Raw genomic sequence first — 26,400 nt, 5'->3', positions numbered from 1 at the left:
TTTGTCAGAGATTTCTTTGTTCTAAGAAGGCAGAAGGTGGTTGTGTTACTCAGCATTCCAAACTAGGTACAGAACCTACAATGGCCATGTTTCAGTAGTGTTTCTAGTCCAAATGATTCAGTAGCTAACATCAACGTTTGACTCCTTCGGCCTATAGCTCCTCTGCTTGGACTGGCTTGTTTACAGCATTCCTGAGCCAAGTAATTAGCATGGGTCCTACACCACATGCAAGGGCCATAAAGAAAGGATAAAAACTTTGATCTAACCCTCCGGCAAATTTTAACAGAACGCGGGCTGCTCTCCTTCACTGCAACATAATATCCTTCAGATTCTCTTGAAGGATCGTGTCCTTCACAGCATGAAACACAAAGCGGATGTTTTCAGTGTCTATGGCAGTGGTGAAGTGATGGAAGAGAGGCTTACTGCGGTTTCTCCTCTTTCTGTCAAAGCACTGCACCAGATAACGTTGAACATCATCCAGCCTGTGAGGGTCGCCTTTGAAGTCCGAGAAATACTTCTTAATGCTCACAGTCTTTACCTTCTCTACAAGAAGATCCATCTTGTTGAGGAATAAGATAATAGAAACATTAAAGAAAAGCTTGTTATTGACTATTGTCTCAAAGATATTCATGGATTCCACAAGTCTGTTTGTGCGCCTGTCTTCCATGAGAACCTGATCGTATTCGCTGGAGGAGACCATAAACAAAATCGAAGTTATTCCATCAAAGCACTGGAACCACTTTTGACGCTGAGATCTCTGTCCACCTACATCTACCATCTTGAAAGGTATTTTTTTAATGATGAAATCATGCTCTACTATTCCCTTGGTGGCTTTTCTAGCCAACAAAATATCTTGTTTGCTGGGGAAATAATTCTGTAAAAGAAAGGAGAAAAATGTTAAAAAAAGTCCTTTAAAAATGTTGGTAAATGCCAGAATATTGAAGTGATGGGAAAAATCAGCGAGAACCATTTATCAAGTGAAGAATGAATACTCAACTCTAAAATAACGGACTGCCACCCATTTATCTCAACACATTGGTAAACAGATATAGAAGATCCCAAGACATATGAGAATAAAAATATAGGACTAATGCACTCCACATTTTTAGCCTTCAAGCCTCTCATTTTCAGGCTGAAGTCTATTTTCTTCATTATGAAACTCTCAGCTATAGCGTTATTGCAACATGTTCTATCACAGGTTGTGGCCCAGCCCACCACTGCAGCGGGCTCTGATCTTCAGCAGCTTATCACTATTAGGATTTAGGAAAATAATCTCTGGTCTTTCTCATCCAAGTCTCCTGACAGATGTTTTCACTACAGATTTCGAATTCTGCAAGTGTTAGTAACTTTTTTTTTATTTGGTAAGGTTTCACTCTGCTACCTTAAGTAGCATCAGCCATCAAATTATCACAAAAAAGTGAATGAGATCCAGAGACTGTGCAGAGGGACTGATAAAAGAAAATACACACAGAAATACAACTTCCATAACAAATATCTGTTGTCTGTTAAAAAAAAGTTTAAGCCATGGGGTTGTTTACTGTTTCTAGAGAAAGAATATTGAAGTTATTTAATGCATTAGTATTTTAAAACCCCCAAACCACAACGACAAACCAAAAAGCATTATTCATAGCACATCCAAGCTTCCATTATCTCTTTTTGCTCTTTGGCTTTGGAAGAGAAGGCATGACTTACCAGCTGACCGATCCGATCCAGGTTATCCAGGAAGTATTTTACCGATTCACCCTGTGGAAAAGGAAGGAGATGGGAACTAAGCTTGTTTCTAGGGTAGCAAATCCAACTGAACTACAGCCTTTTCACTTTCCAGCATGGCCTGAGGTCTACCAGAGCAATTCACAGGTGGAAGTTTGGACACTCCCCTTTAGGAGCTGGGACAACAGAAGTACTACACAGCTTAATTCTCATAAATTGCCGATAATGAAGTGGAGCTGCCATCACGTGCTACCAACATGCAGGTAAGGAAGTATTTCTTCTAAGGGAATCCTCTATTAGTTCTAGAAAAATCAGAGAGATCTAAATAAATGCTCACATCTATCCAGTAAATCTTTACAATGGCTTAAAAAACTACGTTTTTTTTTCCCCTTGTATGATGAATGGAGTTAACTGACACTGGGTGGGAGGGAAAATAAACCATGTTAATAAGAAACCAATGTATTTTGTTTAAAATTCGTAACAGTGAACAAAAGCATATCCTAGAATGGTTGGCATATCTTTTGAAAAGTGACAGATTTAAGTAACCCACAATTTGCAATAATTTAAGCTTGACTTGCTTGCAAAAAAAAAAAAAAAGACAAAATAAGGGGAACATTCCAAAGGACTTTATCTTCTACAGTTTCCCTTTTATGTTCAAGAGTTTTAATAATGGATTTGCTCATCTTGTACAAAGTCCTTTAGCAGTTATATTGAGAAGAGTATAGGGAATGTATAAAAATAAAATTTACTCTTGTGTGAAAATGTGTAAGAGGTTTTGTGGGTGGTTGGTTTTTTTAAAAAAAAACAAAACAACAACTCCAAGCTTGTCCATGTATCACACTCGAATCAAGTGCCACTTCACATTAGTGGACACAAGAAGCCCCACACCTACTTTTAAGAAGTAATAAAATTGCTTCCATATAGATGCAGAGTTAACTCCTGGAGAGACACTATCCTTGGCACTTCCTTTTTTCAGATGAAGACAATCTGTTCCATGAGAAAATATTCTTCATCGTTTAGGACATACATCTTGTAGTTGTAGCCATGCCATAAGAATGATAAAAACAGAAAATCCTGCTACTTCTTAATAATTTTAGTCAACAAACCACATTAGGTATATCACAGGCCATGTCTGTCAGTAATGACCAAAGTGATAGTAGGTGCCTTCACCAAGTTACCAATTCAGAATGAGAACATCCTCAAAATACCATCTCAGCTTCCAACAATACAAATTCTTAAACCATACATTCTCCTTTACAGCATGGGCTTGAGACAGCAGAAGGGAATTATTCCCCTCCAGTACAACTGCAAACAGATGCCAACACAACAGCTCGTTTCGGAGAATCAGGCTGGAGATCAGAGGAGTCAGCGTACTTTACAAGTACGTACTTTCGGCATAAGGCATAGACAAAACAGAGCTGGAGCTTAGTATTTCCAACATTTAAAACTGAAAGTGTCTTGTTATAAAGCAGAGAGAAGACATATTTGCATGAAAACTACCAGGTACTGCAGAAGATTTACAGTGGATCGCTAGCAGATTTTTTAAATTTTTTTTTTCTTTTGGGGAGGAGAGTTGCCAAAGAACAATTGCTTTAAGAGCTTCCTTACAGTCATGAATTTTCATAAGGTGAAAGTAATTTCCTGTATTTTTTGGCACTCTGTCGGATCAGAAGAGATATCACAGACCGCATGAATAAGAGAAAATATCTTCCTGTACAGCATTAGTCATATTTAGGAGACGGGAGAGCCCCAAAAGAAAAGGTCACTGAAGCTACAAACAAACCCCTTCTCTCTCTATTGTGCTTTGTCCTACACAATGCCTTTAGAGTGCAACAAGGCTGCAAACGTGCCGTCCCCGATACAGCTTGTTCCTATTTTGTACCCAGTTGCTTTAGGAGTCCCTGTCTTGGCTGTACACTCTCCCACGCCGAGAGCAGGAAACAGCCGTATCCACGTAAATTGCCGGGACACACAAGCGAGTTCAGCTGACTTACGGCTTCTGCCTCTCTTATTTCCTGCCCCATGCATCCATCAATTTAATGTTTTGCACATTTATGAAAAGGTAAGAAAATAAGCTGATTAATTAAAGAAAAAAAAGAAAAAGATGCATGATCATTTGTGCAGTGATTCGGGGAAACGAGACTTCTCTCACTTCTAATACAGCTCTCTGCAACATTGCACTGAAGCCAAATAATTCTGGGAAAGTTTAAGCAATAATTGCGAAGCACTCGGATAACTGGGTGACCAAGTCAGGTTGCAGGAAGAGGTGTGAGTACCATTTGCATTGTCTGACAGATTTGAGGATGACCAAATATTCTCTTCTGGCACAGAATTCGAAGATATCCAGTACTCAAGTCAAAATACATTTCCAGCCAAATCAACAAACCTCTGACAAGCTCCACTTAAGAAAAGCTGAAAACATTAAAACACACAAACCTGAAGGGAGAAAAAAAAACCAAAACAAAACTCCTAACAAAACCAGAACACCCAAAAGTCCAAACTAAAAAACCCCAGCCACACACTCATACGCACAACCTTAAAGCTGATTCCCTGATTAAGTCCTGAATTATGGCCTATGGAAGTATGGATTCATTCCTGCCCCAAAGGTTCCTTCAGTAACCTTGCTCTAAATCATACCCTGACTCACAGAGAACTTGGCGGATTCTGGGAAGCGCGTGGGGTATTTCAGTCCATGGAGCCGGCAGCACAGAACCACTGCAGACAGCACTGACCGACTGGATGATTAACTTGTAATATAGTTAAATGAGGAAAATACAGAAAATCCAGCAGTCAGGTCTGTTTTGTATTAGTATTTTTAATTAAAGTGATTTTATTAACTGAATGTTCCCTTATCTTTAAATTTTACCTCATCATCCAGGGAAAATAGACAGCATTATTAATTAGATCTAGAAGTCAAATTTATTTAGCTTTATGTCACGCTGCACTTGAATGCAATTTTGAATTCCATCGATAAATTATTATTTATGCAAAGCTATCTCATGCTTTGGGTATTATACACACAAAGAAAGAAATACACAGAAGTATGTGCATGCGTATATGTATGCATGCTAAAAATACACACAAAGAATATGAATTGTTCATCAAGGCAGGTTTTCCATTTGAGGCAAATTATCACCAAAATTAAAAAAAGTATCAGCTGCCCCTCCCATTCGGAACTATTTTTTTTCCTCTTGAAGACACTAACAATAAACAATTCACTTTGACTTTTTCAGCACAAATTCTTAATGTTTCTCCAAAATCAGCTAGCCATTCGACTACATTCAAAAGCTGGCTTAGCACTTAAATGCTCTCCTTTCCCAGATCTTAGCCAGTTCTAGTTCACTAGCATGACTTTCTTCAGAAGTGGTAGCAAATATTTGCAATTGATTCATCAGATACTAAGAACACCTTTATGCAGATTGATGACTACTGTAATGGTTCTAGTGAAAAGAAATTTTTTTGAACATTGCAATCTATTTTGAACTATGCTTGCAAGTGGCAAAATAGAAATGAAAGCCCTCAAAGTTATTTACACTACATTTATAAACCCAAAGATAATCACATCATTCACTTAAAAAACCACAACCCAATCAACCAACAAATAAATAAATAAATAAAACCAAAACCACAAACAAAAAAGGTCCAGGTCGGATGTGTGAATCTTTTACAGGCTGATGTGGCAGCTCAAGAAACTTCCTCACAGTTCACAGAAAATTGTTGAGCTTCTTTCTGTTCAGATTTAAAAAGACACAAATCTTCCTGTATTTCCCTGTGAGTCCACCATTTCCTTTAAGAATTTAATCTAACAATATTCATAAGTAATATTCTTAAAATACGAAAGACATCATTTCAAGCCGCACGGTACTTACATACAAAGTACCAGTCTGTCACAGTCACAACAAAATATGTCAGTGAAGCATGTCTGTACTGCCATTTTTTAAAATTTATTTTTAATTAATTGTCTATTAGTATATTTCCCATTTAAAAGTTATATGCCAAAGCCTGAGGTGATGACCACCTATTTTGCTTTTGATACAAACCAGCTAGCTATGTTTTCTTGCCCCATCAATTCTCCTTGGTAACAACTCAAGATGTTCAAACACTCTCTTCCATGCATGCCCCGTGTCTTCCAGGACAGTGGAGGGCAGGGAGGAGCGACCTCTAAGTTATGTATTTTACGTAATTCGGATACTCCTGTTTAGTACATCAGAGCACAGTATAGACCATTTGTCTTCCTTAACTTCATGCTCACCACACAAGAGTTACCATTCCAGATGATTCATTCCCCTACTACTAATCTCTTCTCCCTCTGCAAGACATATCCTCTGAGTAACAGTTCTGCCAACTGGGACCCAGTGAAGGAATAAGAGACGCTGTTCCCATTGTTCAGTGGGATGAGTCACTGCACATCTGGGAACTGGGAGAATCAAGAAACACAAACAGAAGGCCTAAAATGAGCCCACAAGTTCCACAATGCAGCATCGCTGTGGGATTCTTTTTTTTGGAATTATTATTTTTTTAAACCATCCTATCTGCAGTATAAAGTCTGGTGAAGCCAGAGAAAATAGTACAATTTGCTTAAAAACTGACTGCTGGAGGAGAAAGAGAGGAAGTGTAAAGTGTAAACATATACTCTTGCTTCCTGAAATAGTGCTCTAAACCTCTTCTTTTATATGCTAGATTATTTTGAATACAGAATTCTCAAGGGGTAAAAGCAACAAAATTAATGAGTTTTTGTTCTTCGTATTTTGTCCTATAGGAATGTCATCTTAACAACAGCTCCAAAAAAGTCACCGTGAAAATAACTAATTGAACTTAACATCTCTGTTGCTTCAGGTTAAGTTCACAGCACATAAGAAATCTCCCTGCAGAAATATTATAACTAATCTGGCATCCCTTCATTTGCCATTGATAGCCTCACTGCAAAAAGCAAGCAGAACACACTTGGGCAGAGTCCCCAAGCAGTATTCATTTCATGAATATAAATGCACAAGAGATTGTATGTAGATTGCTTTGAATTATCCATAGGAACTCGGTAATAAGACATGTTCTGCAAGGCTAGAATTTATCAACTTGTCACTTTAACTCTCAGCCAGTTACTCAAAGTGACAGCTGGTCAGATCATAAATGATAGTGAAACATTCTATTGTCCCCTTCCCTAAAACACAGGCACATTTCAGACTTCTGAAAAGCAGTTCCTCCAAATTCTGCTCTGAACTAAAAGACTTGAAAGGAGACCTTCTGTTCCAAACTGGCTTTTTTTCCTTTCCTTGTCCCAAGGCCTTTTGGACAGAATATTAATTTAGTCCTTCCTGATCATTCTGTCTCTAGCTGCTAAATTTAGAGCACACAGTTTAAGGTAGACCTGTCAGTCTTAGCTTGTTTCAGATGATGAATTAAACCACACAGGAAGGAAATGTTAGACTTCAAGGAAGCATATGATACAGATCTAACAAGATTCCCACAAATATAGCAAAACACATGGAGAAAGGGATACTGTAGCTACCTAGCACAAACTGCAGCCACTTCTGCTGAGTGAGAGCAACAGTGACTGGAATAAAAAGCAGGGCTGGGTTTGTATCCCACCCTCCATTCAGGAGCTGTGAACCGTTCAGCAGCAGGGCTGAGAAACGGAGGGAATTCAAGAGATCCCAAAAAGTCGAGGAACCGCTCAGCCTTTAGCCTCTGGGATCTCTGATACGCAGATTGCATTGCCCTAAAGCTCTGACACAGCATTTCATCCAAAGCCACCCTTCATGTGAGGTGCTACTCCATCTGGACTGCCAGAGACACATACTGACGGAAAACTAAGCTAAAGCTAACCTGCAAGTGGAATCTTTTTCAGACAAACCTCAGAGAGACCTCTTTTTTTCTAGGCTTCCCGGGATGTCCATCACCTCTCCATGGTAAGAGGTTTGACTGTTAGTTTTCTATGTTTTATAAAAGAAAGATATCCAAAGCAAAGGCCCAAGGGAAGAGCAAGGCTACAAGCACAAAAGTAGGATAAAATAACCAGGAGATGAGCAGTTGAAAGCATTGGAGACATTGCAGATGACTTCTAAATCTGCACGTCCATTCAGCCTCATGGGTAACAGGGCACGTAACAGCCCGAAGTGCGTTCTCTTCTCTGTGACAGCTGATGAATTAAGTATTATTTTCCAAGGAGCTAAGCAAGTCTGTGCTTGTTAAGAATTCTCTCAAAGATGCTGAAGTAACCTAAATTGCCCTGAAATGCTGATACCCATTCTACACCATAACTCTGTTCTGCAGATATTCTACATCCTGTCTGGGCACTGAAATTTATTGACACAAGACAAACATTAATTTTTCATTCAATCAGCACTTCCAAGGCAGAGACTAACCCCTTCTCCATATTTAAGCCATACGGAATTCTAACTATCAAATCTCTCTAGCATTTTAACTTCCTCCTTAACAACCGACTGAGCTACTGGCTCCCATCCAGCAACTCCAGTGCTTATCCAAGTTGCTGCTATCTGTACCCCACAAACATACCAGCTACAAAAAAAAAAAAGTACTGTTTGGTTCCAAGCTTCTAAAAACTACCTCTTCTTTCTACTGCCTAGTCACACAGTGTAGGTATCAAATACTGAAGTTTGAAAATACCTCAAAAATTCATTTTCTGTCAGCTCATGACAAACAGGCAACACACACACACAAAAATCCGTTTGTCCAAAAGCAGGTGCAGAACAGCAGAGAAAGCAGTACTGGCCAGAAGCAAGACAAAGATGCACCGCGCAACACAAAAAGATTAAAATACTGGGTTTTAGTTGTGTTGTGGGCTATTTTTAATTTTTAATTTCTTTAATGCTAGAAAAATCCTTAATCAGACTTGCACATTAGCTACAGTGATTGAGCATTGCCTAGCCTTCGCTGACTAGCAAGACTCAAGGAGTAGGTGCAAGGGGACAGATACTCAATTGACGTAAAAGAATCAGTTACATTTAAACAGCAAAAGGCCAGCCTGATGACTGTATCCAACAGCAGCAGCGTGCCCAGCTCACACACACTCATCCTGGCACGAGGAGACGACAGACCTAGTCATAAGCATCCCATGAAAGGATTCCTTCCTGTTTCCCTGCCAACTGCCTCAGCAAATACATTGTCTAAAATTGCTGCCAGAACCCTTTCATCTCAAACACCGGAGGTTCTCCGGGAAGTTGAACTAACGCACGCCAGCTCAACTTCTCATTCCAAGCACAGTCAGGTCAAACCCATGAGAGAAGGCAACTGAAAGCAGCACATCTTGACACAGTTAAAAAGAAAGTTCTGAGCTGTAAATGGGAATTCAGTTCAATCACTAGCAAATTATCCTGTTCATTCTCGGTGTGCAGCTGCCACACAAAAAAACCCCACAAAACAAAAAAATCTGGGCATTTTCAAGTAACGAATCAGTATTTATTTAGAAGCAACTGGATGTTTTTACAAATCACCAGGAAGGATGCACAATCACATTACTGTGTGACCCAAGCCCTACACTTGGTTTTCAGCAGCTCATAATGCAAACCTGAAACTTGCTTTGTTTAGAGAAGACATCTGCACAACCAGAAGAAACTCTGACCAAAAGAAAAATACTATGTTATGAATTTATCTAGTCAGCAGTGCTGACTATCTGATCAAGACTAAATCACAAGTTTACCAGTGAGTTTCCCTTTCAAACCTTATCAGATCAAGGGATGGGAAATAAATATCTTAAATCTTGTGGGCTGAAAAAACCCAAAACAGCTAACACCAGCTATGAGAGAATGTTGAGCTTGGGCTTTTTCATGGCAGGCGGCCAGCTGGAAAGCTGAGCAACTTGAATGCATTTACAACAGGCAAAACCTTGAGGATCTTGCAGAACGATGCTTCCTACTCCTACATCAAAGCATTTGTCGCACAGTGCCCTAATGCTCCACTTTCTGCGAAACATCAGCTCAGATGTGCTTCACTGAAATTCATCTACATCTGTTGTTAAGGTGACTGTAAGGATTGGAAAGAGTCATTTATCCCTCATAATTTATTTTTTAAAAAGATTTTGTCTGTACCAAGGCATTTCTAGGTGCAACACAGACTAAAGCAACGGTCCTGCAAGAATCAGAAATCTGTTCAGTACTTGAGAGTTAGGGTTCAGGTGGAAATCAGACTGAGGGAAAATGCAGGTTAAGTCTTGGTTGCACCCAGGTGTGCTATTTAACAGTTTGATTCCTCTAAAACTAAGTGTGTAGGCAGTGTAGCGCAGAAATATTAAATTCCACCTTGCTCACATTACCCTTGGTTTTCACTGTGCTGCCCATTACCTCAGCACTCGGCAGAGAACACAAAGCTTACAAGTCTGCAAGACTCCCCAAGCCAATTTCCACGCCTGATTTTCAAAAATCATTTGCCCTAGAAATAAAATTTTTTCTCCTTTTTCAGCTTGGCATTTGTCAATTCTCTGAGACCGACCAGCTTTGAACTATGAGGCGCGCCGCTCCCGCCTGCTGCTCCTGTGCTTGCTTTCCCAGCAACATCTCGCATCAGTGGCATTTCACAACGCAGGGAGCTCACTCCCAGCACTGAGAAGCTACTTGACATCTCATGTTCACCCACTTACACCAAGACTGGCATTGCCTTCTATGATGCCTGACCTTTACTTGCACCTGTAAATCTCCTAGATCACTAGGGATCAAGCTGTCTCATGTCATGTGCGAAGAACTTTTATTTCACTAGCTCACAGCTGCACTTTGGGTCTGTGAGGGAGAGTTTCACGCAAGAAGTGACTGCCTTCCCTATAACCCCATCTCTCCCACTCCAGCGCCAGTGACAACACTGCGTGTTGAGTCCAGCAGACGAGTGACAGTGAGCCTCAGAAAAACCCTTGGTGATCTGAGATAAACTTCAGTTGCCATTCACAATCAAGCCAAGCTTTCTCTGTCATCTGATTTGTAGTCGTTATCTCAAAACACTTTTTATTTGTTCACATCCAGTCACTACATATCAATTATAACAAATATTTTCTCCTCTGCTGAAGTTTGTTTTGGTAAGAGGAAAAGGGGAAGTTCTTCCAAATTTGCACTTAAACCTTAGCGCTACTGATACTTCAGTATGAAGATTGCAGGTAACCTAAATTTTGTATTTCATTTCAGAATTTGTTCTCTTTCAAAACATTCAGGGTTGCTTTTCCTGCATTTTTTCCACTTAATCCATCCTAGCACACAACTCACATCATTACTTTCACTTATGGAACCAAGATTGGAATGGATTTACCGGAGCTGAAAATTAAATCTGTTCAGGTACCGATTCATTAAAGGATTAAACATCTCTGAGTACAGACTCACAAGGTGAGATGGGGTTGGTAACACCTGTATTAATTCACAGCTCCACCCTCCTTTCATGTGTACCTACAGCAGAGTCCTTTGACATAGCCCTCAACTGTTAAAACCTACTATCCTGAAGCTCAGGCTTACTAAGAAAGCCCACAAGTAATGCTGAAGTCTCACATCAAATAGAAAGCTTTATTCACCTTCACATGCATCTGCTTTATATAAACTAAGCATGATAAGCATCTGAAAATAAAACTAAAGATGGAGTAAGCAATTTGAAATAAGTGACTTAGTCTCCATCCTTATGGCCTCATCTACACGTGTACATTAATCAAGCCACAGTGGAAAGTGAAGTGGGTTTAAACTTCTACAAGCTGTTGAGCAGACTAGCCTATTAAAAAAAAAAAAAGTAAATCCTAATTAAAGCCCTGGTCACATCCTTCTGAACTGCAGAGAGGGAACCAGTCCAGCCACACAGCCAGCCATCTGAACTCCTTGCAACCTAGAACACATGTGCTGGACTGGGAGAAAGACAAGAGAAAAAGAGGACATGGTAGGTGGTTCTTTTGCCTCCTGCCCACACCTAACATGGTTACTGGTTCAGTGCTGTTCTCTGAGCAGACTGGAACGAGATGGATCAAAGTCTTAAACACAGAGAATTCAGAGATGGAATTAAACAGAAAAGAGTTCCACCAATACACCACTACTTTTTCTAAGTTTGAGATTTTACTGAGTTTTCTAATGTAGAATTAAATGAATATCAATGAAAGCAAGTCCAATTAAGAGGCTTTGGGGGCAGGGTGGAGAGCAGACCTTCTAAGGACAAACACCAACAGTTTGGTCAGGAGTAAAGCCAAGTGAAGCACAAGTCTGCCACAGTCTGAACTGCGGGGATCTGTGTTGTATACAGAGCAGACATTTGAAAGGTGTCAATAAATTACTTTTCAGAGCAACATGTTTTCCACTTTCTCAAACAGAAAATCTTGCATGATGTTTCCAATAAGTTTTTCTCCCCTCCTCCAAATGCTAAGTCAATAATAGAGCATAAAAGGTTCACTCCACAGAGCCACTTTTTAAGGATAGCTGCAAACTAAGAGGAAGGTGGAGACCATTCTGCCTTCTGCCTTTGCAGTGGGAAGCATTCCCAGCCAGTGCAGACTGAGAAAATAGGAGAAGCAGAGCATGGAGCTAACCTTACTCTTCTTTGAGAAGACAATAGCCCCGCTTCTTCCCTTAGTATTCAAGTATCAGCTGGTTGGTTTGTGGCAGCATGGAACCTCGAGAGATTTTCTGGAACAGCATCATGTTGAGACACATCCTTAAGTCACCTAATCTATTAAAACCTCCACTGTTGCAAAGCTATCATGTCACATAACCTCAAAAGTCAAACACAGTGTTTCTTCTTTTATTCTCTGCTCCCCATCTTCTCTACATTCAATACCTGTGAAATAGAACCTTGACTTTGAACAGCATGCGCACACTTCAGATACTGCGATAACTAAAAATGGAAACATTTTTAAAACTAAACAGCATTCCTGAGTTATTTTAACATCAGGAAAGATTTACGGAGGAAAGGAACCATTGCTTGGATGAAGGATGAGCAAGACAGAGACACTGCCATCATTCCTTGGCAAGCACCAGGCTGAAGTGACTCGTGCTCACTGGCGATGCCAGCTTCTTCCTTCACCAATGCCACAGCACGTCACTGCCTCGGCTGCGCTCCCCATCAGTTAGAGGGTTGTACTCTGCCTCAGATGAGCTTCCCAATCTACAGCAGAGCTTCCAAAACACGGTTGTGCTAACATAAGCAAGAGCACAGAGCAAAACAGAACTCCCCAAACCACCAGTTCCCATTGCTCACCATGATTGCTCTACCACAGAGCTACAACTTAAAATCTATCCTTGCACGACACATTAAGTAAAACACTCAGTGTTTTAAGGCAGAGCAGGCTTGTTTGGGAGACAGCAGGAGCAGGGGAAGACAACAGAAGCAGGTTAAAGAAAATTAGTCTTCTGAAGAAGTCATTGCAAAGGGATCAAGATTGGATAGCTAGCAAGAACACAACATTGCCAAACGAGCAGGTTATCACTACCCAACTGTCCTACCTGCCTTTTCCTTTTCAGCTTTCTGCCAGGTCATGTCTTTTAAAGAGCGCAGGCTCACTAAACATAATTCATTGTCAGTGTGGCAAGTTAAGAACAACTTCAAGTATCTGTTCCCTTGAGTATAATCAGAAGATATGAGTATAATCAGAAGATATGCCAGTAAGACTTCCTCATAAAAACAGACCTAGTTTTTAATGTTTTGCTTATTTGTTCATCTCTGCTCATTTTCTTGTTCTTGATCCTACGTAGCTTACTATAAACTAAAGTATCCAAGAAAGCTTTAAAGCATTCATTATCCATAATTCTATTAAATTTAGTGGCCCCTTTGAAAAAACCAAGCCTTAACCTTTTACTGTTTTTCCTCAAGGGAACATTTTAAAGAATTTTGAAAGATGCCGAGATCACCCTTGCTCACTGTCCTGTTTCTAGGTGGAGAAGGCAAGCTCCGGTACCAGTTACCACAGAGAACACACAAATGAGGTGCAAAAGGTTGACTTGTAAAACTGGAACCTTCTGAAGCGCATCATCAGAGCACGGTGTGAGCCGTGTCAGGGAGACAGGCTTAATGAAACCATTCACCTCTTCTTTTGCAGTGTCTTTTTTTTTTCCCTAGCCTAATTTCCTGAAACCAGCCATGGGGTCAGAAAACTGCTAATATAGCACATAGCAAGGAGCAGGAGCCCTCTTTTCTTTCACACAGCTAATCCAGGCCTTGCTGGATCTTCAAGTAGTAGATGCAGCTTTAATACACCAAAAACTTCGAAAAATTGCATCAAGGTAACACTAATATAACCATCTTGGCTATGTCCTTATGATAGAAGGGCTGAAGCCAGTCTGGCAAGTGGAGCCCTTCCACTAGAAACAATATTCTTTGACTGCTTTTAGACTTTAGTGTAAATAGATAAATATTAACATATGTCTCTGCATAATGCAGGTATTTTCTTACAACTAGAACAAAACTCACCCTCATGTTAGCATCATGGATTTAACCCATGCATTTGCTCATTACTTTATAAGAACTCTCTCCTGCTTCCACCAAATTTCAGTAAGTATTCCTTATTATTAGACTCCCTTAGTCATACAGAAAGTCTGCTCAAATTTCTGGAACACGTTCTCGCTACTGGGAATATCTCTACTGAGATACTTGTTGCCAATTTTCAAGTCTCTTCAATTATTGAGATAAATCAGAAACTTTCTGAACATGGAAATTAAACAGCACAATCAAAAGCTAAAGGCTGCTCTTTGGGTTAGATTTGCCTCTGCCCAGAACTTTCCTGCACACTAGAAAGGGATAAAGAGATTACTCCAGCGGTTTTGAGCTGCAGTTGGGTACTGGCTCAGACAGCCTGAACTGAAAGTTTCCTTCCTTCTTTCTCACAGCATGTGCCAGCATTTCTTGATGGGAATGCAAAGATTAATTACAGCTGTACTTGCTCTGAACAAATCCTTATATTCAATACAGTCCTGCAAGATTTAGAGTAGCACTAATTAGGGCTTAGAACAACAATTCTGCAAAGACAGACATACTGAGTATTTTTTCTAATTATTTTATGCATAATAAAATTAAAGCTTCTTTCCAGGAGCAGAGTGGCATTTATTTTCAAGACTTGGAAGCTGAAAGGACTTTTCCAGTCTAAGAACATTAGATTTTATGTTTCAGTGCTATTTCTGAAGGTAAGACATCAAACTATAACCACATGCATACAGAGAGAGGCAAGGATGAGTACAGTATTGATTTTGTAAATCTTTCGGGACACCCAGGCAGTTTTCTAATGGGCTCAATTACTAAAAGTTAAGACCAAAAAAAAAAAGAAGTTCTCCTTAATAAAAATACAGAAGTAAAAAGAAATCTTTCAACCAGAAAAATGGCAATCACTAGGCAAGATGCAAATACCCATAATTAATTTTCAACGTGGGAGCTGTATCTATGAAGTTGTTTCTCTCATTCACCTTAACCACACTAAAATTACAGTAAAGATTTATTGGCATCCAAGGGCCAAAAGTAAAAACTCCTATGGGCAGCCTTACGCAGTGCCATAAAAATACATGGCTTTTTAATCCACCTCTGAGAACCTAAAAGTTAAAAAGTAGGACCACACAAAGTCTGAATTTCAACCTTTCAGTATCCATTGACAGCAGGGCATTAATGAAGTGTATTAATGTACTGTACATTTTACAGACTTAAGTGGTAATTTTACCTGAGTTTTTGATCTTTAAATAAAATTAAAAAAAAATAAAAAAGGAAAAACTGTAGAGAGCTGGGAATTCACTGTACAGAGCACCGGAATAGCCAGTAGCACTGCTCTTTTTATTCACTGGCTGCCTCAGTTCCCATATGGTAGGCATATCGATTTCTTGTTATCCACTTATTTATTATGTATGATCTGCTCATTACTTTCCAACTTATCCTCCCAATTCCATGGAAGCTACATTTCATCCAGCTGTTACATTTTGTCATAGCCTAAGGCCAGAAGCAATTCAGTGCAGGAATCCTTTCATTTTTCCACAGAGCACTTAGTCCAGAGAGCTTTAATCCTTCTCTGAGACTTCAGGTAGGTACTGTAGCAAATTGCTATTCTTTAGCAGTTTTCCATTTGCACTGTTCTGAAAGGTCATAATTCACAACCTTCCTGGTTTGTACTATTTCTCTCCAATAGCAGAAAGTATTCAAGAACCGCTATTAATGAGTTTAGCCATCACCTCTTTCTAAGGATGGTTCTGCTTGAGAGAACGGCTTCTTTCTTTGAGAAAAAATATCGCACAAGGGGATTTTGCTAGAATTCAAAATTCTTTGCAGTGTAAGGCGATTTATGACCTTGGGTTCTCTAAATGGTTTTGAATCCAGCCTACTTTTAATGCAAGTTCTTCTCACCTCTTGCTCAGTGGCACTTAAAGCAGAACTGAGATTCTCAAGCGAAGCATTCCTTGGTGTAGGTGACAGACGTGTTAGGAAGGCATCCTCCACTCTGCCTCCTGCTCCAGCTTAGGCCTGAATTTGAATCTCAATGACTGCCAAGACACACCAGAGCTGGTACAGCCAAACACTGAGCTGCTCAAGGAGTTCTTCTGGCGGCAGCAGGGCCATTAACATATCTCATTTAAGCATTTATTTTTGGAATACTGCAACTATAATAGGAGACTGAGCATTTAACTTCAGTAGATGCAAACTGACAAGCCATACACTATTAGCCAATATCCACAGAACTTTGTGCTAAGGTTTCCAGGTGCATTTTCTCTTATAGTAGGTCTCAATTTTTAATAAAACCTAAACTGTAACTCACTAACTCTCACCTCCTTTAACAAAATGGCACTTTTGTTTGAGAGTTCTCACTTGAGACTTAGATCTGAAATTTTTTTTTCCTATTTGGTCTTAGGGACAGGATTAGAAGCCAGGGACACTAACTGCTAATCCTTTCTACTACAGACCAGCCACAATGCTTTGCAGTATTACACTTAAACAAGCAATTAACTTTTGCTGTATGAAGATGAGTCAAATTCCACAACTCTGACCACAAACTTTTGAGGTCCTGGGATTAAAGCATAGGGCTAAAATGAAGAATTTAAATCTGGACCTCTGGCACTTAATTGCCACAATACTGATATAAAACCTTGCTTAGATATTTAACTAGAGAAACATCTCCGTAACTCACTCTACTACACAAGCCCAAAGCAGGATATTATTGAAGCTGCATAGGTAAAGTCTGCAAGTTAATGATCTTTAAAGGTAATATAACATCTCACACCAGATTAAGCCACTCTTCAGAATTCTAACATAGCAAAACTGAATTATAACAGACTGTTGCAGTTATTTTTATAGCAAAAAAAAGGTGCAGATTTAAGAGAAGGCTTAGATTACATAGCACTGTAATTCCTTATGTGTAACAGCTAAATTCAAACAGGCCTATTTACCATCCACAGATTCACAATTACCTTAAAATAATAAAAAAAATCATGCAACATTGTTTGATACAGATATACTTTCAGCACTAACACTGTAAATACAAAGGCTCAGCAACAGCAAATATGAGTTTCTCGGTTTGTAGCACTACTGTCAATCCTTTTATTTTTAAAAATTTTTCTGTGTCAGAGTGGTATGTCCCATCTAGATCTAAAAAAGCAAAAAATCCACACAACTTCCCCAGCAATAATTTAGTTTCACAGGTGTTCTGCAAACCAGAAACACCCAAGCAAAGCTCAAAAGTAATTTGGCAAAGGGTTGCCACCTAGTCCGAATTACGTGCATTAGACAGGGACAAGATTTCCCATGCTGGCACTCTGAACAGTGCATCTATTTCCCTTGTACTTCTCACCAGCATTGGTCAAGCCTCAATGGATTTCACTGACGAAATATGAGAGTTTCATGTTTTTTGGGAAAGAATAAAAAAAAGTCATTCTACCAGAATAAGTAATGTTCATAGTCTCCTGTGTAAGCTCATATTCAAACAGCAGTTTGCAAAAAGAGCTCATTTTGGTGTTACGGCCAATTGTAAAGGCTGGAGTTTGTTTGGCACTCGGTATTTGCTCAAGAGGAAGGGCATTAGCAAGTGCATTACGTCAATACCAGGCACAAGTACTCCTGCATTTCAGTGCTGCGGCACATATGCTAAAAGAAGAGTAAAATGCTTCGAAATATGCTTTTAAAGCTACCTACTCTGCCCTTGCATCTTAAAGACAGACGACCAGTTGTAACTTTTTCCTTAAGGATCCAAGAAGTTTCTATCACCTGAAGAATTCTGACAAAATAGACCCTACTCCTGTAGATTTCTTTTAACAATTTCTTTTTAACACATCACTTCAAGTCACCCACTTCTCCTGTCAAGCGAACGTTCCGCTGCCCAGCCTCTCAATTCACTTGGCTTCTAGAGGCAGCCAAATGCTGCAGTGTAACCTCCATATGCTAAGGCAGCTGGTATATAGCCTGACTCCTGATCATCCTGCGTTACTGCCATACCAAGTATTTCAGCATCAAAATAAAGAAATTCAAGCAACAGTCTGTCCACTCTGAATCAGGAATTAGTGCCTCGCTTCTGCAGTGCCCAAAGCACGCAGCTGGCTGCCTGCGAGGCTTTGAAGCCAGCAGCTCCTCGCGTAAGGAGAACGTGGCCACAGAGCTGCACTAAGGCAAGGAGCAGGTTGTTCACAACCTTTCCAGCACACTATCTGTTTTGGCAGGCATGATTCACCCACTTGAATTTATTTCGTCTGCTTAGAGGGTAAAAACCAACCCCACATAGCTAATTCATAGGGGAGTGACTCATGTTGTACTACAAATATCCCCCCAAACCCCCACACCTCAAAACACCCAGAGAATGGCAAACCGATATAAAAGGGTCTTGAAAACATTTTCCAGAGTCTTCCCACAGCCAAGGCTTCAGAGGCTCTTAGTACTTAAAGTACTACTGGAAGTGTTCCATGCAATTCCCTGTGCACAGATCTAAAAATAGCTATGGACACAGTAGTAAGTTTTGCTCTTATTTGCAAGGCCCTTACTTCCCTCTCAGGAGTCACTACTTCCCATTACTGCTGACATTTATTGTTTGGTTTTTTTTAAAAAAAAGGAGCTATTAATCATTAGAAATTCTTTCAACAGTGCAGTGAACATCAATACTAATATTAATAAGAGCACATCAATAATAACAAATTTAATTTGAGACTCTAGTGACGGATCATTAATATATTCTCTATATTAAGAATAACTGCATTAAAACAGATGCCTTTTGTGGCCTCCTTGGATGGCCTTGCTCTTTTCTGTATGATGGAGGACGGGAATCTGTAAACACAAGTCAGAAGCTGCACATGGATAACCCAGCACAGTTGCCTTAACTGCAAACAGGCTTTGGAGTTCAGAATATACGGCCCCCTCAACCCCGAAGAGGCAAAAATATGACTTACGCCACAGGAGAAGTTCAGGAGCTCTTGAAATACACAGTTGCAGGCTACAAAGACTTGGTATTTTGAAAGGAAGCAGTAAAAATCATTCAAATAAAGATGTCATGCTTTGACTAAGAGTAGTTGGGACAAAGATTTAAAAACAAAATCAAAAACCATAATGCATGCTTAAAAAACCTGATAAAACAATGTCAGTTTTGCCTTAAGAACAGCTGAAGCCAGATGACGTCCTTTGCAGATCTGCTCGTTGTAAGCTTAAGCTCTGGCCCAGTGCTGGCATGCAATACGGACCCTATTCTGACTGTGACAAAAGTATCGTCTTGCTTCGACAAGCCCGATTTGTCCCATCTTTACCCACAATGAGATGAAGCATGCTCAGTTGCAAGAAGTCAAAAAAATACCTAACCCTGATTCAGATTGTTTTTTTCTGGACCTGGAATAGAAGTGAATGGCTTCACACATACTTCCACTAGAGACCTGAGAGAAAAAAAAAATAAAAAAAATCACAAAACCAAAACAAAACCAACTACTACTAAAATAGAAACTATATAACCAAATCAACTCCCACCTTGGCCTAAACCTCATTGGTTTCTGATATAAATGGAAACATCATTTACGTGTGCAAAAAAGCTTGCAGGTGCATGGACTTGAGCTCCCAAATAGACCCAAATACTTGTCATTAGGCTCAAACTGAAGAAGCTTCCACCCCTTCCACTGAATCATAACTGAAATCCCATTCTCAGAGAAACCATTCGAAATAGAATTTGTCTCCACCTGCTGGCAGCGAAGAATTAACTCCTAGTTGCCCAAACTACCACGGGCAGCCTCAAAAGAACGAATGTTACAGGACATTGAGACGCGTGATAAACGTATTCCTTTCTAACATACAGCCAGAAAATGGGGTAGGATAATGAGGACGAGTGAGAAGACAGAAGAATGACATACTGATTACAAAGGAATTCCTATTCTAGTAGTTAAAAAACGAGGACAGAGATGTGACAATGTAACCAAACACACAATGAAGCTTTTGTCCCCCAACTACTTGGCTGGTATACAAGGAACAGGAGGAACTTGGGTCGGTGGGGACAGGCTGAGGCGGGGGAAGAGTGAGAGACTGATGGTTGTGAAAAGAAAATTAAATTGGTTAGTCTGCTTTAAGAAAGCCGGTGAAGAAGGGGAAAATAAAAAAAGCAAAGAAGCACCCAGCTATTGTAGAATCCACCCACTCACTTCTGAAATGCTCAAAGACCCAGACAGAGATTTACAGCCAGCGCTACCAGGCGCTGAATATGAAGCAGAAAACACTCAAATGCCCAGAGGCAGCTTCTGTGGTACCAAAGAAGCAGCTTTTGGATTGTACAGGGTTATGGTCAGAGACGTTTTCTTTCAGCAAGTTTGCTACTGCTGACTCAGTCATTAAGTTCAGCCTTACAGACCATAGCAAGACACCTGTACGCTGCAATTTTCAGGTCTAGTCAACCAACCAATACACTTTTTATTTTTAAACAAAGTCACACAGCTTCCTGGAGAAATACAGATTGTTCAAATGCAGACCGATATAATCCTCTGGCTTAGAAGCCAAAGTAATAACAATAACAAAAAAAGCGCTGGTGTTCAGCTGACTGTAAGACCAGCATGAAGAAAATGCAAGTGCTGACCAAAGTTATTACTTCAAACATTGTTGAGAAGCATTCCAGAAAGATCACAGCAATGTAAAGCTTCAAAAATTTTGATGATTATTTAAAAACTACTATAAAGATAATACATCTTTTCTGAACTGAATTTTAACTCAGGCTAAAGAAAACTCCTGCATCAGCACTCCCTTTCTTACTTAGTATAAGTGAGCTGTTAAACGGAGTATGCTTGGTTAAAACTGAATTGAATTTCTCAGAGTCCACTATATCTGGCTTCTACTTATTGATGTAAGTCTAGCAAAAGTTTAAACTAAACGAAGGTATGGATTTATACACATCATATGAAATTATAAATAAGGCATCTCCTTAAACAACCTGTCTTCTTTCAGAAGTTATGCAGGGTTTTTGCTAGTGGTGGTGTTTTGTTTTGTTTATAAACAAAAAGAAATTTTACTGCTGCTAATTCCCATGTACTTCTGTCGCACCTAGAAGCGAGGCACGGAAACTTCTTCAAGTAATTAAGGTCTTAATTTGTTCAGTGATCAATCCAGAAGTAGCATTTGTACCCTTGAGAACAATCTAATACATTTTAAAAAAAACTTCTATGCAGGAAGAGCTTTTTATGTGAAAATGAGGTACCAGACAATCTCCTGGTGATGCAGCCTGCCCAGTGAAATAACAGCACCCGGGATGTTCAAGGTGTTAGTGGCACAGAGGCGTGCAGCGGGACCGAGTTACACCACATCTCTGTAACCCACTGAATCAGTGCACTACTGACAAGTTACCAGTTTGGTGCCTGCAGCGGTTCCAGCTGCCCCAGTAACACTGAACAGGTTACATCAACACCACCCAAAGCCATGCACGATAGAACTGCACCAGAATGTTGAAGAGGACAGCACATTAAATGATCGCTCGCACATGCCTGTATGCTTGGGGTTTTGGGGGCTTTTTAAGTTTTTGGCATTTCCTGTTTAATCCTCAAAGCCAGAGAATGCAGAGGTAGGCCTACTAGTCTTGGAATGCCAGTTATTCAAACTGGACTCCTTTTTTCAAGTTTGATGCAAAATTGCTAACCAGTATATGAATGAACCTCCCACATGATCCCAAGCTGAGTCTCGCCCTAAAACCAAAATCCATGCTTGATCATAGCATCTTCCAGGAAAAAAAATAATTTCTTAACAGGCTGCTGATGCAATTACTGCTTACTATATGGGATTCTCTTAGCAGTTGTCTCATGTTAAATTCAAGTTCCCTGTTGCAAGAATCATCTTTTTAGTCCATGTTTGGAGCAAAGTCTTAGTCTGTGTCTACAGATGCTAGGAATTACGGAACAATTAATCCATCTTCTCTCTCTGCTGCACATCCTCCTCCCCATCCTCAGTGCTGTCACATGGAAACTGTTACATTTTTAGCCTAAGGAAATGAGGTTTATACAATCACGCTGTGACAGTTTCACCTAGCCATTTATTTATTCTTTAGCCATTTAGCAGTCTCAGGATACTTTAGAGACAGATTTCAAAGATATGCAACAAGCCTCAGATAGGCTTGTTATATCTTATTGTTGGAGTCAGATGAGTACCCAAGGGCTGCAACATGAGTTTAACTACAATATTAGACACTAGAGAACCCTGTACAGGAGCAACATGAGGAAATAAACACCAAGAATTTCACTACTAAATTTCTCTGGCTTTCTTTTAGCTATACTGAGCTTCTTTGTAAGAGTAGATGTTTCTATCATCTACCTAACTCCTCTAATCAAACGCTGTTAACATTCAGTCATGAAGAATTTCACCTTTAACTCTTTTTTTTTTTTTAATGAAGAAAAACTGAATACGGTTTGGGGACAGAACACCCAAACGAAAGATTTTTACCTGCAGATTGACGCATAATTAATATGTTAAAAAACATGAAGATATATTTATTAGAACAATCAGGAAATCATCTCATATACTTTTTCAAGGACTAGTAACTGCAGTACTAGGTTGCACAGGTCAGTATCTTGTTTCACTGAACAGGGAACAAGAAAAATAATAAAAAAATATCACCGCCATCTAGTATGTGGGAAGAAAAAAAAAAGTGGATTATGAACAGCTGTCAGAAACATACTCCATACCAGAAGTGCAGCTATTTTGGCACAAGAGCATGAAAAAGCCTAATAACAAGAAAGCAAGGAAGATAGCACATTTTTACGCTCACTGTCATCTTTCAATTGCTTATCCAAGTTTCGCTTGCAGACGTCAGGATGAAAAGAAACAGTCAAATAGCAGCAGCCGGAACGGGTGTTGCATCCACTTCAAAAGATCTGCACGCAGGAATAGTTTGCCAGTATCAATATAGTGCAAGCTGGCAGGACTGGAAAGTTACAAATTAAGTGTGCCTTCATCAGTGACCTACTATGAACAGACCTACTGAGCTGCTAAAATATTTTTAGTTCAACCAATTCCTGCCTTTTTTGGTTCCTCTTGCTCTTCCAGTTTATCCAGTCATGTGCACTTTTCCACTCCCTCTTACTGCCATGTAGTTTTTCAAGTTTGGCTCCAATTACCACTTGTTTCTGCCGCTGAAGCGCTCAGATTTACAGCTTTACTACAAACGGCTTGTACGACAGCTAAGTCTTGCACGTAGCAAGCAATCCGTCTTGGGAACTTTTTTCCTCCCACCACGAAGACGGACGTACTCACCAGCTGATACTCGCTCCGACGGCTGAAGGCTTCCTTGATTCCCGAATCCCTCCACAGCGCGCCCAGCGCAGGTACGTACAGCTGGAAGGTGGCAGGCTCTATGGGCATCCCAGCTTTGTTTTCAAAAGCCATCAAAAACATTCCATGCTTCTCATTCTCGGTATACTGCCAGGGGATCCCCAGTTTGTCCCGTGCATCAACCAGAACCCTGCAGCCCTAAAGAATGATTCAGATAAGAAAGTCAGTGAAAAAAAGATTAACGTGCAAAAAAGAATACGGATTTAGAGGTACTTGAAACTTTTTTTTTCTTTACACTGTTCTAGTGAGACTGAATTCAGGATACAATCATAAACATTGTTTATTGCAACATCTCCAACAGAAATAAGATAGAGCTTGCTTGTGTAAGCAACTTAGCCACAATATATCTCTCCGGGTGGGAAAATACACAAGGAGCAGCAGCTAGCTGCAACAAGCAATAGCACCGACAGATAATAAAAGCAAACATCAAATGTCTAAGAGCAGTGCTTGGGAGCTAATGTATGATTCTCAGAGCTGTAGTTTTAAAAAGTAACACCATGCCTGAAAACATATTCTTCCATCTTTTCCTTTGCATTTGGGTTTTAGATACAAGAAAGGATATGCCAGCTTATTCGAACATTAGGAAATCAGAAGGTGGTTAAAAAAATGTTGAAAGAACATATTGTATATTCTGGTGAGGCAAAGTATATTGAGCATCCAAAACTGAGGAAATTCAGTAACTTCCAGTTCTGTATGCATCCACCCACTAGTTAAACATTTAGGTAAAAAAAGATTGCAATACCAAACTAGCAAGATGCAAAAAGCGTGCAGCGGTAAAGCACAATTTTGACACAATCTACTTGAATGCTATGTAACACAGCTATCTAACTTGACAGACTTCTTGAAAATTTGCTGTAAATGAGCATCTTCTCTTGAGAGACTTTCATCCAAGCGGTTACCTCCAGGAGGAAAGCCCAGCAGCAAGAGGACCAAAGACATTATATAAATGTTGAGCTACTAGGCTCAGTAAAGCAGGTGCAGTTTTCTATCAGCATCAGCTTACTTTCTGAATTTGCCACACATTTGCTAAGAGTGACAGGTAAAGGTGGGTACTCTAATTGTGGAAAAAAGACTGGAGGGAGAGTGATCTAGTTCTCACATTTAACTCAGGATTACCTGGACTGCTTAGTTTCACATTTTACAATTTTATGGAAACTTAATTTCATATTCATGGCAACAAGTCAAACGTAAGAGGTTAATGAGCTCTAAAAATTCAGTCTTAAACCTAACTACAGCTATACTAAATAGCTTCACATGGCCAATAGATTATTTCTCAATAATAAGCACCATTTTAATAACGCACAGATCTGTTAATGGTGGCTTAGCATCTCAAGTATCACCCAGTTATCAACAAGTAATATCTGTGGGTTATATTAAACTACTTTACTCACGGTGTTGATCCTTTCATTTTACAGCTTATTAAAACAAATAAACCAAAATAGAAGTTCTGTTTCGACTGCTGTTCACACGAATCTCCACATTATTGGTCTTGATTTTTTTTTTCCATAGTGTAAGCTATCAGGACTGCACATATGTTCTCTTAGCACTTGAACCTTTCACCTTTCCAGTCCTTTAACAGCTCCACACTACAAGAAGAGTAACTTGCCCAATGGAAATTAAGATTGGAGAGGGAAGTGAGAAGTAACTTAGTGTGAGTGTCACAGAATAAGAACTCAAAGTGAAGCATCGCAGTTGTCACTATGCAACAGTGCTCCTGAAGTGCACTTTCCCAAAAATGTAAATATTTATAAATCTCCAGTGATCCTTACTTTCTTTTTATAAAAGTAGAGAATATATCTCCACAAACCATGAAAAGACTAAAACCGAAGATATTTACAAACTGCTGCTTTAAATTCCAGACATAACTATTTAGTAACTCTGTCATACAGACCAATGCCAATCCTCAATCCTAGTTAACAGAAGCCTTTAGATCTGTGTTATTTGAACAGTGTTAACAAATGTAACATGAACTAAAATAACAACAACACACTTACAAGGTTCTGTTTCTGAGTTGCCTGCACAAAGCCTCTCGACCTCAGATACTTCTGCAAAGCCCCCGCTTGCAGAGCGCTCCATCCCGGCCACAGTACAAAGCTGGTGTCAGCTCTCCCCTACTCCCAGCCAAGAACGTCAGGATTAATTTTTTCCAAAGCAACAGGGGTAATCGAGCCTGGTGGGACACCACTATTTCTAGGTATTTAATGCCAGGTTTGTTTCTGACAGCGAGGAGTGTTTATGAACAGAAATGGTTAAGGCCGGCCATCGCCATCTCCCCAGCCCACACAGCCCAGCTCTGACCTTTCACCCGCTTGGGCTCCAGCTCTGGCTTTTCTATCGTCCAGCTTTCGGACCCGTTTAACCCTTGCCCAGCTCGCTGCCACCACTGACCCTTCCGAGGAGCCGCAGGATCCCACAGCTGCGGCAGCGGGACCTCGGGCTTGGTGCTTCCCCCAGTCCCTCACTCTGCTTCTCCTCCTCCCACTGGAGACCTGGAGGATCTCCAGAGACCGCAGTGAACGGAAGTTTGATCATTGCTTCGGAGAAAATCACAGAACTGAGTTTCAATCAAGGGTGCAGAGACTGTTCCAGTCCCAGAACAGTCACTTATCTGCTGGCTGCTGCTCCTTGGAAACGCAGGTTTGGATCTCCCTGGCGTAAGAGCAGGAACTCAACTTGGACCTCGTGGGCCTTACCTGAGCGAATTAACCACTGTTGGGTCACCCACGGGCAGCGCGTAGCACCAGCACCTTCCTCTGCTGTAGAGAGGAAGGCTGTCACCAAACCACAAGCAGAGCCCAAAGGGGGACAAAGCGCCAGGATCAGATGGAGCGACATGAGCATCCGTACTGACAAAACACGGACGGTAAATTTTAAATGCTGAATGAAGGACATCAAAAGTAGGAAACGGGTTAGCAGGAACGGTGTGCTATGATGTCCTACGCCCTTCCACAGCACTTCTCCGAAACATCAGAATTCGTAAAACACACCAGCTTTGAGACA

The 26,400-nt window shown here is 40.2% G+C and overlaps 1 protein-coding gene across 1 annotated transcript; it reads right to left on the bottom strand.

Annotated features, from left to right (window-relative positions):
- Positions 1-89: 89 nt before the first annotated feature.
- On the bottom strand, positions 90-26,241 carry GNA12 (guanine nucleotide binding protein (G protein) alpha 12). Its single transcript, XM_009868239.1, is given in 5 exon segments — positions 90-874; positions 1,693-1,743; positions 23,323-23,541; positions 25,789-25,934; positions 26,094-26,241. Coding segments are annotated over 5 exon segments (1,134 nt in total). The 3' UTR covers positions 90-304.
- Positions 26,242-26,400: the final 159 nt, after the last annotated feature.

This window comes from Apaloderma vittatum, unplaced genomic scaffold, assembly GCF_000703405.1.
Source record: "Apaloderma vittatum isolate BGI_N311 unplaced genomic scaffold, ASM70340v1 scaffold5724, whole genome shotgun sequence".
NCBI classification, from domain to species: domain Eukaryota; kingdom Metazoa; phylum Chordata; class Aves; order Trogoniformes; family Trogonidae; genus Apaloderma; species Apaloderma vittatum.
Note: the sequence above shows the minus strand (reverse complement) of the source record. Positions and strands in the feature narration are given on the sequence as shown.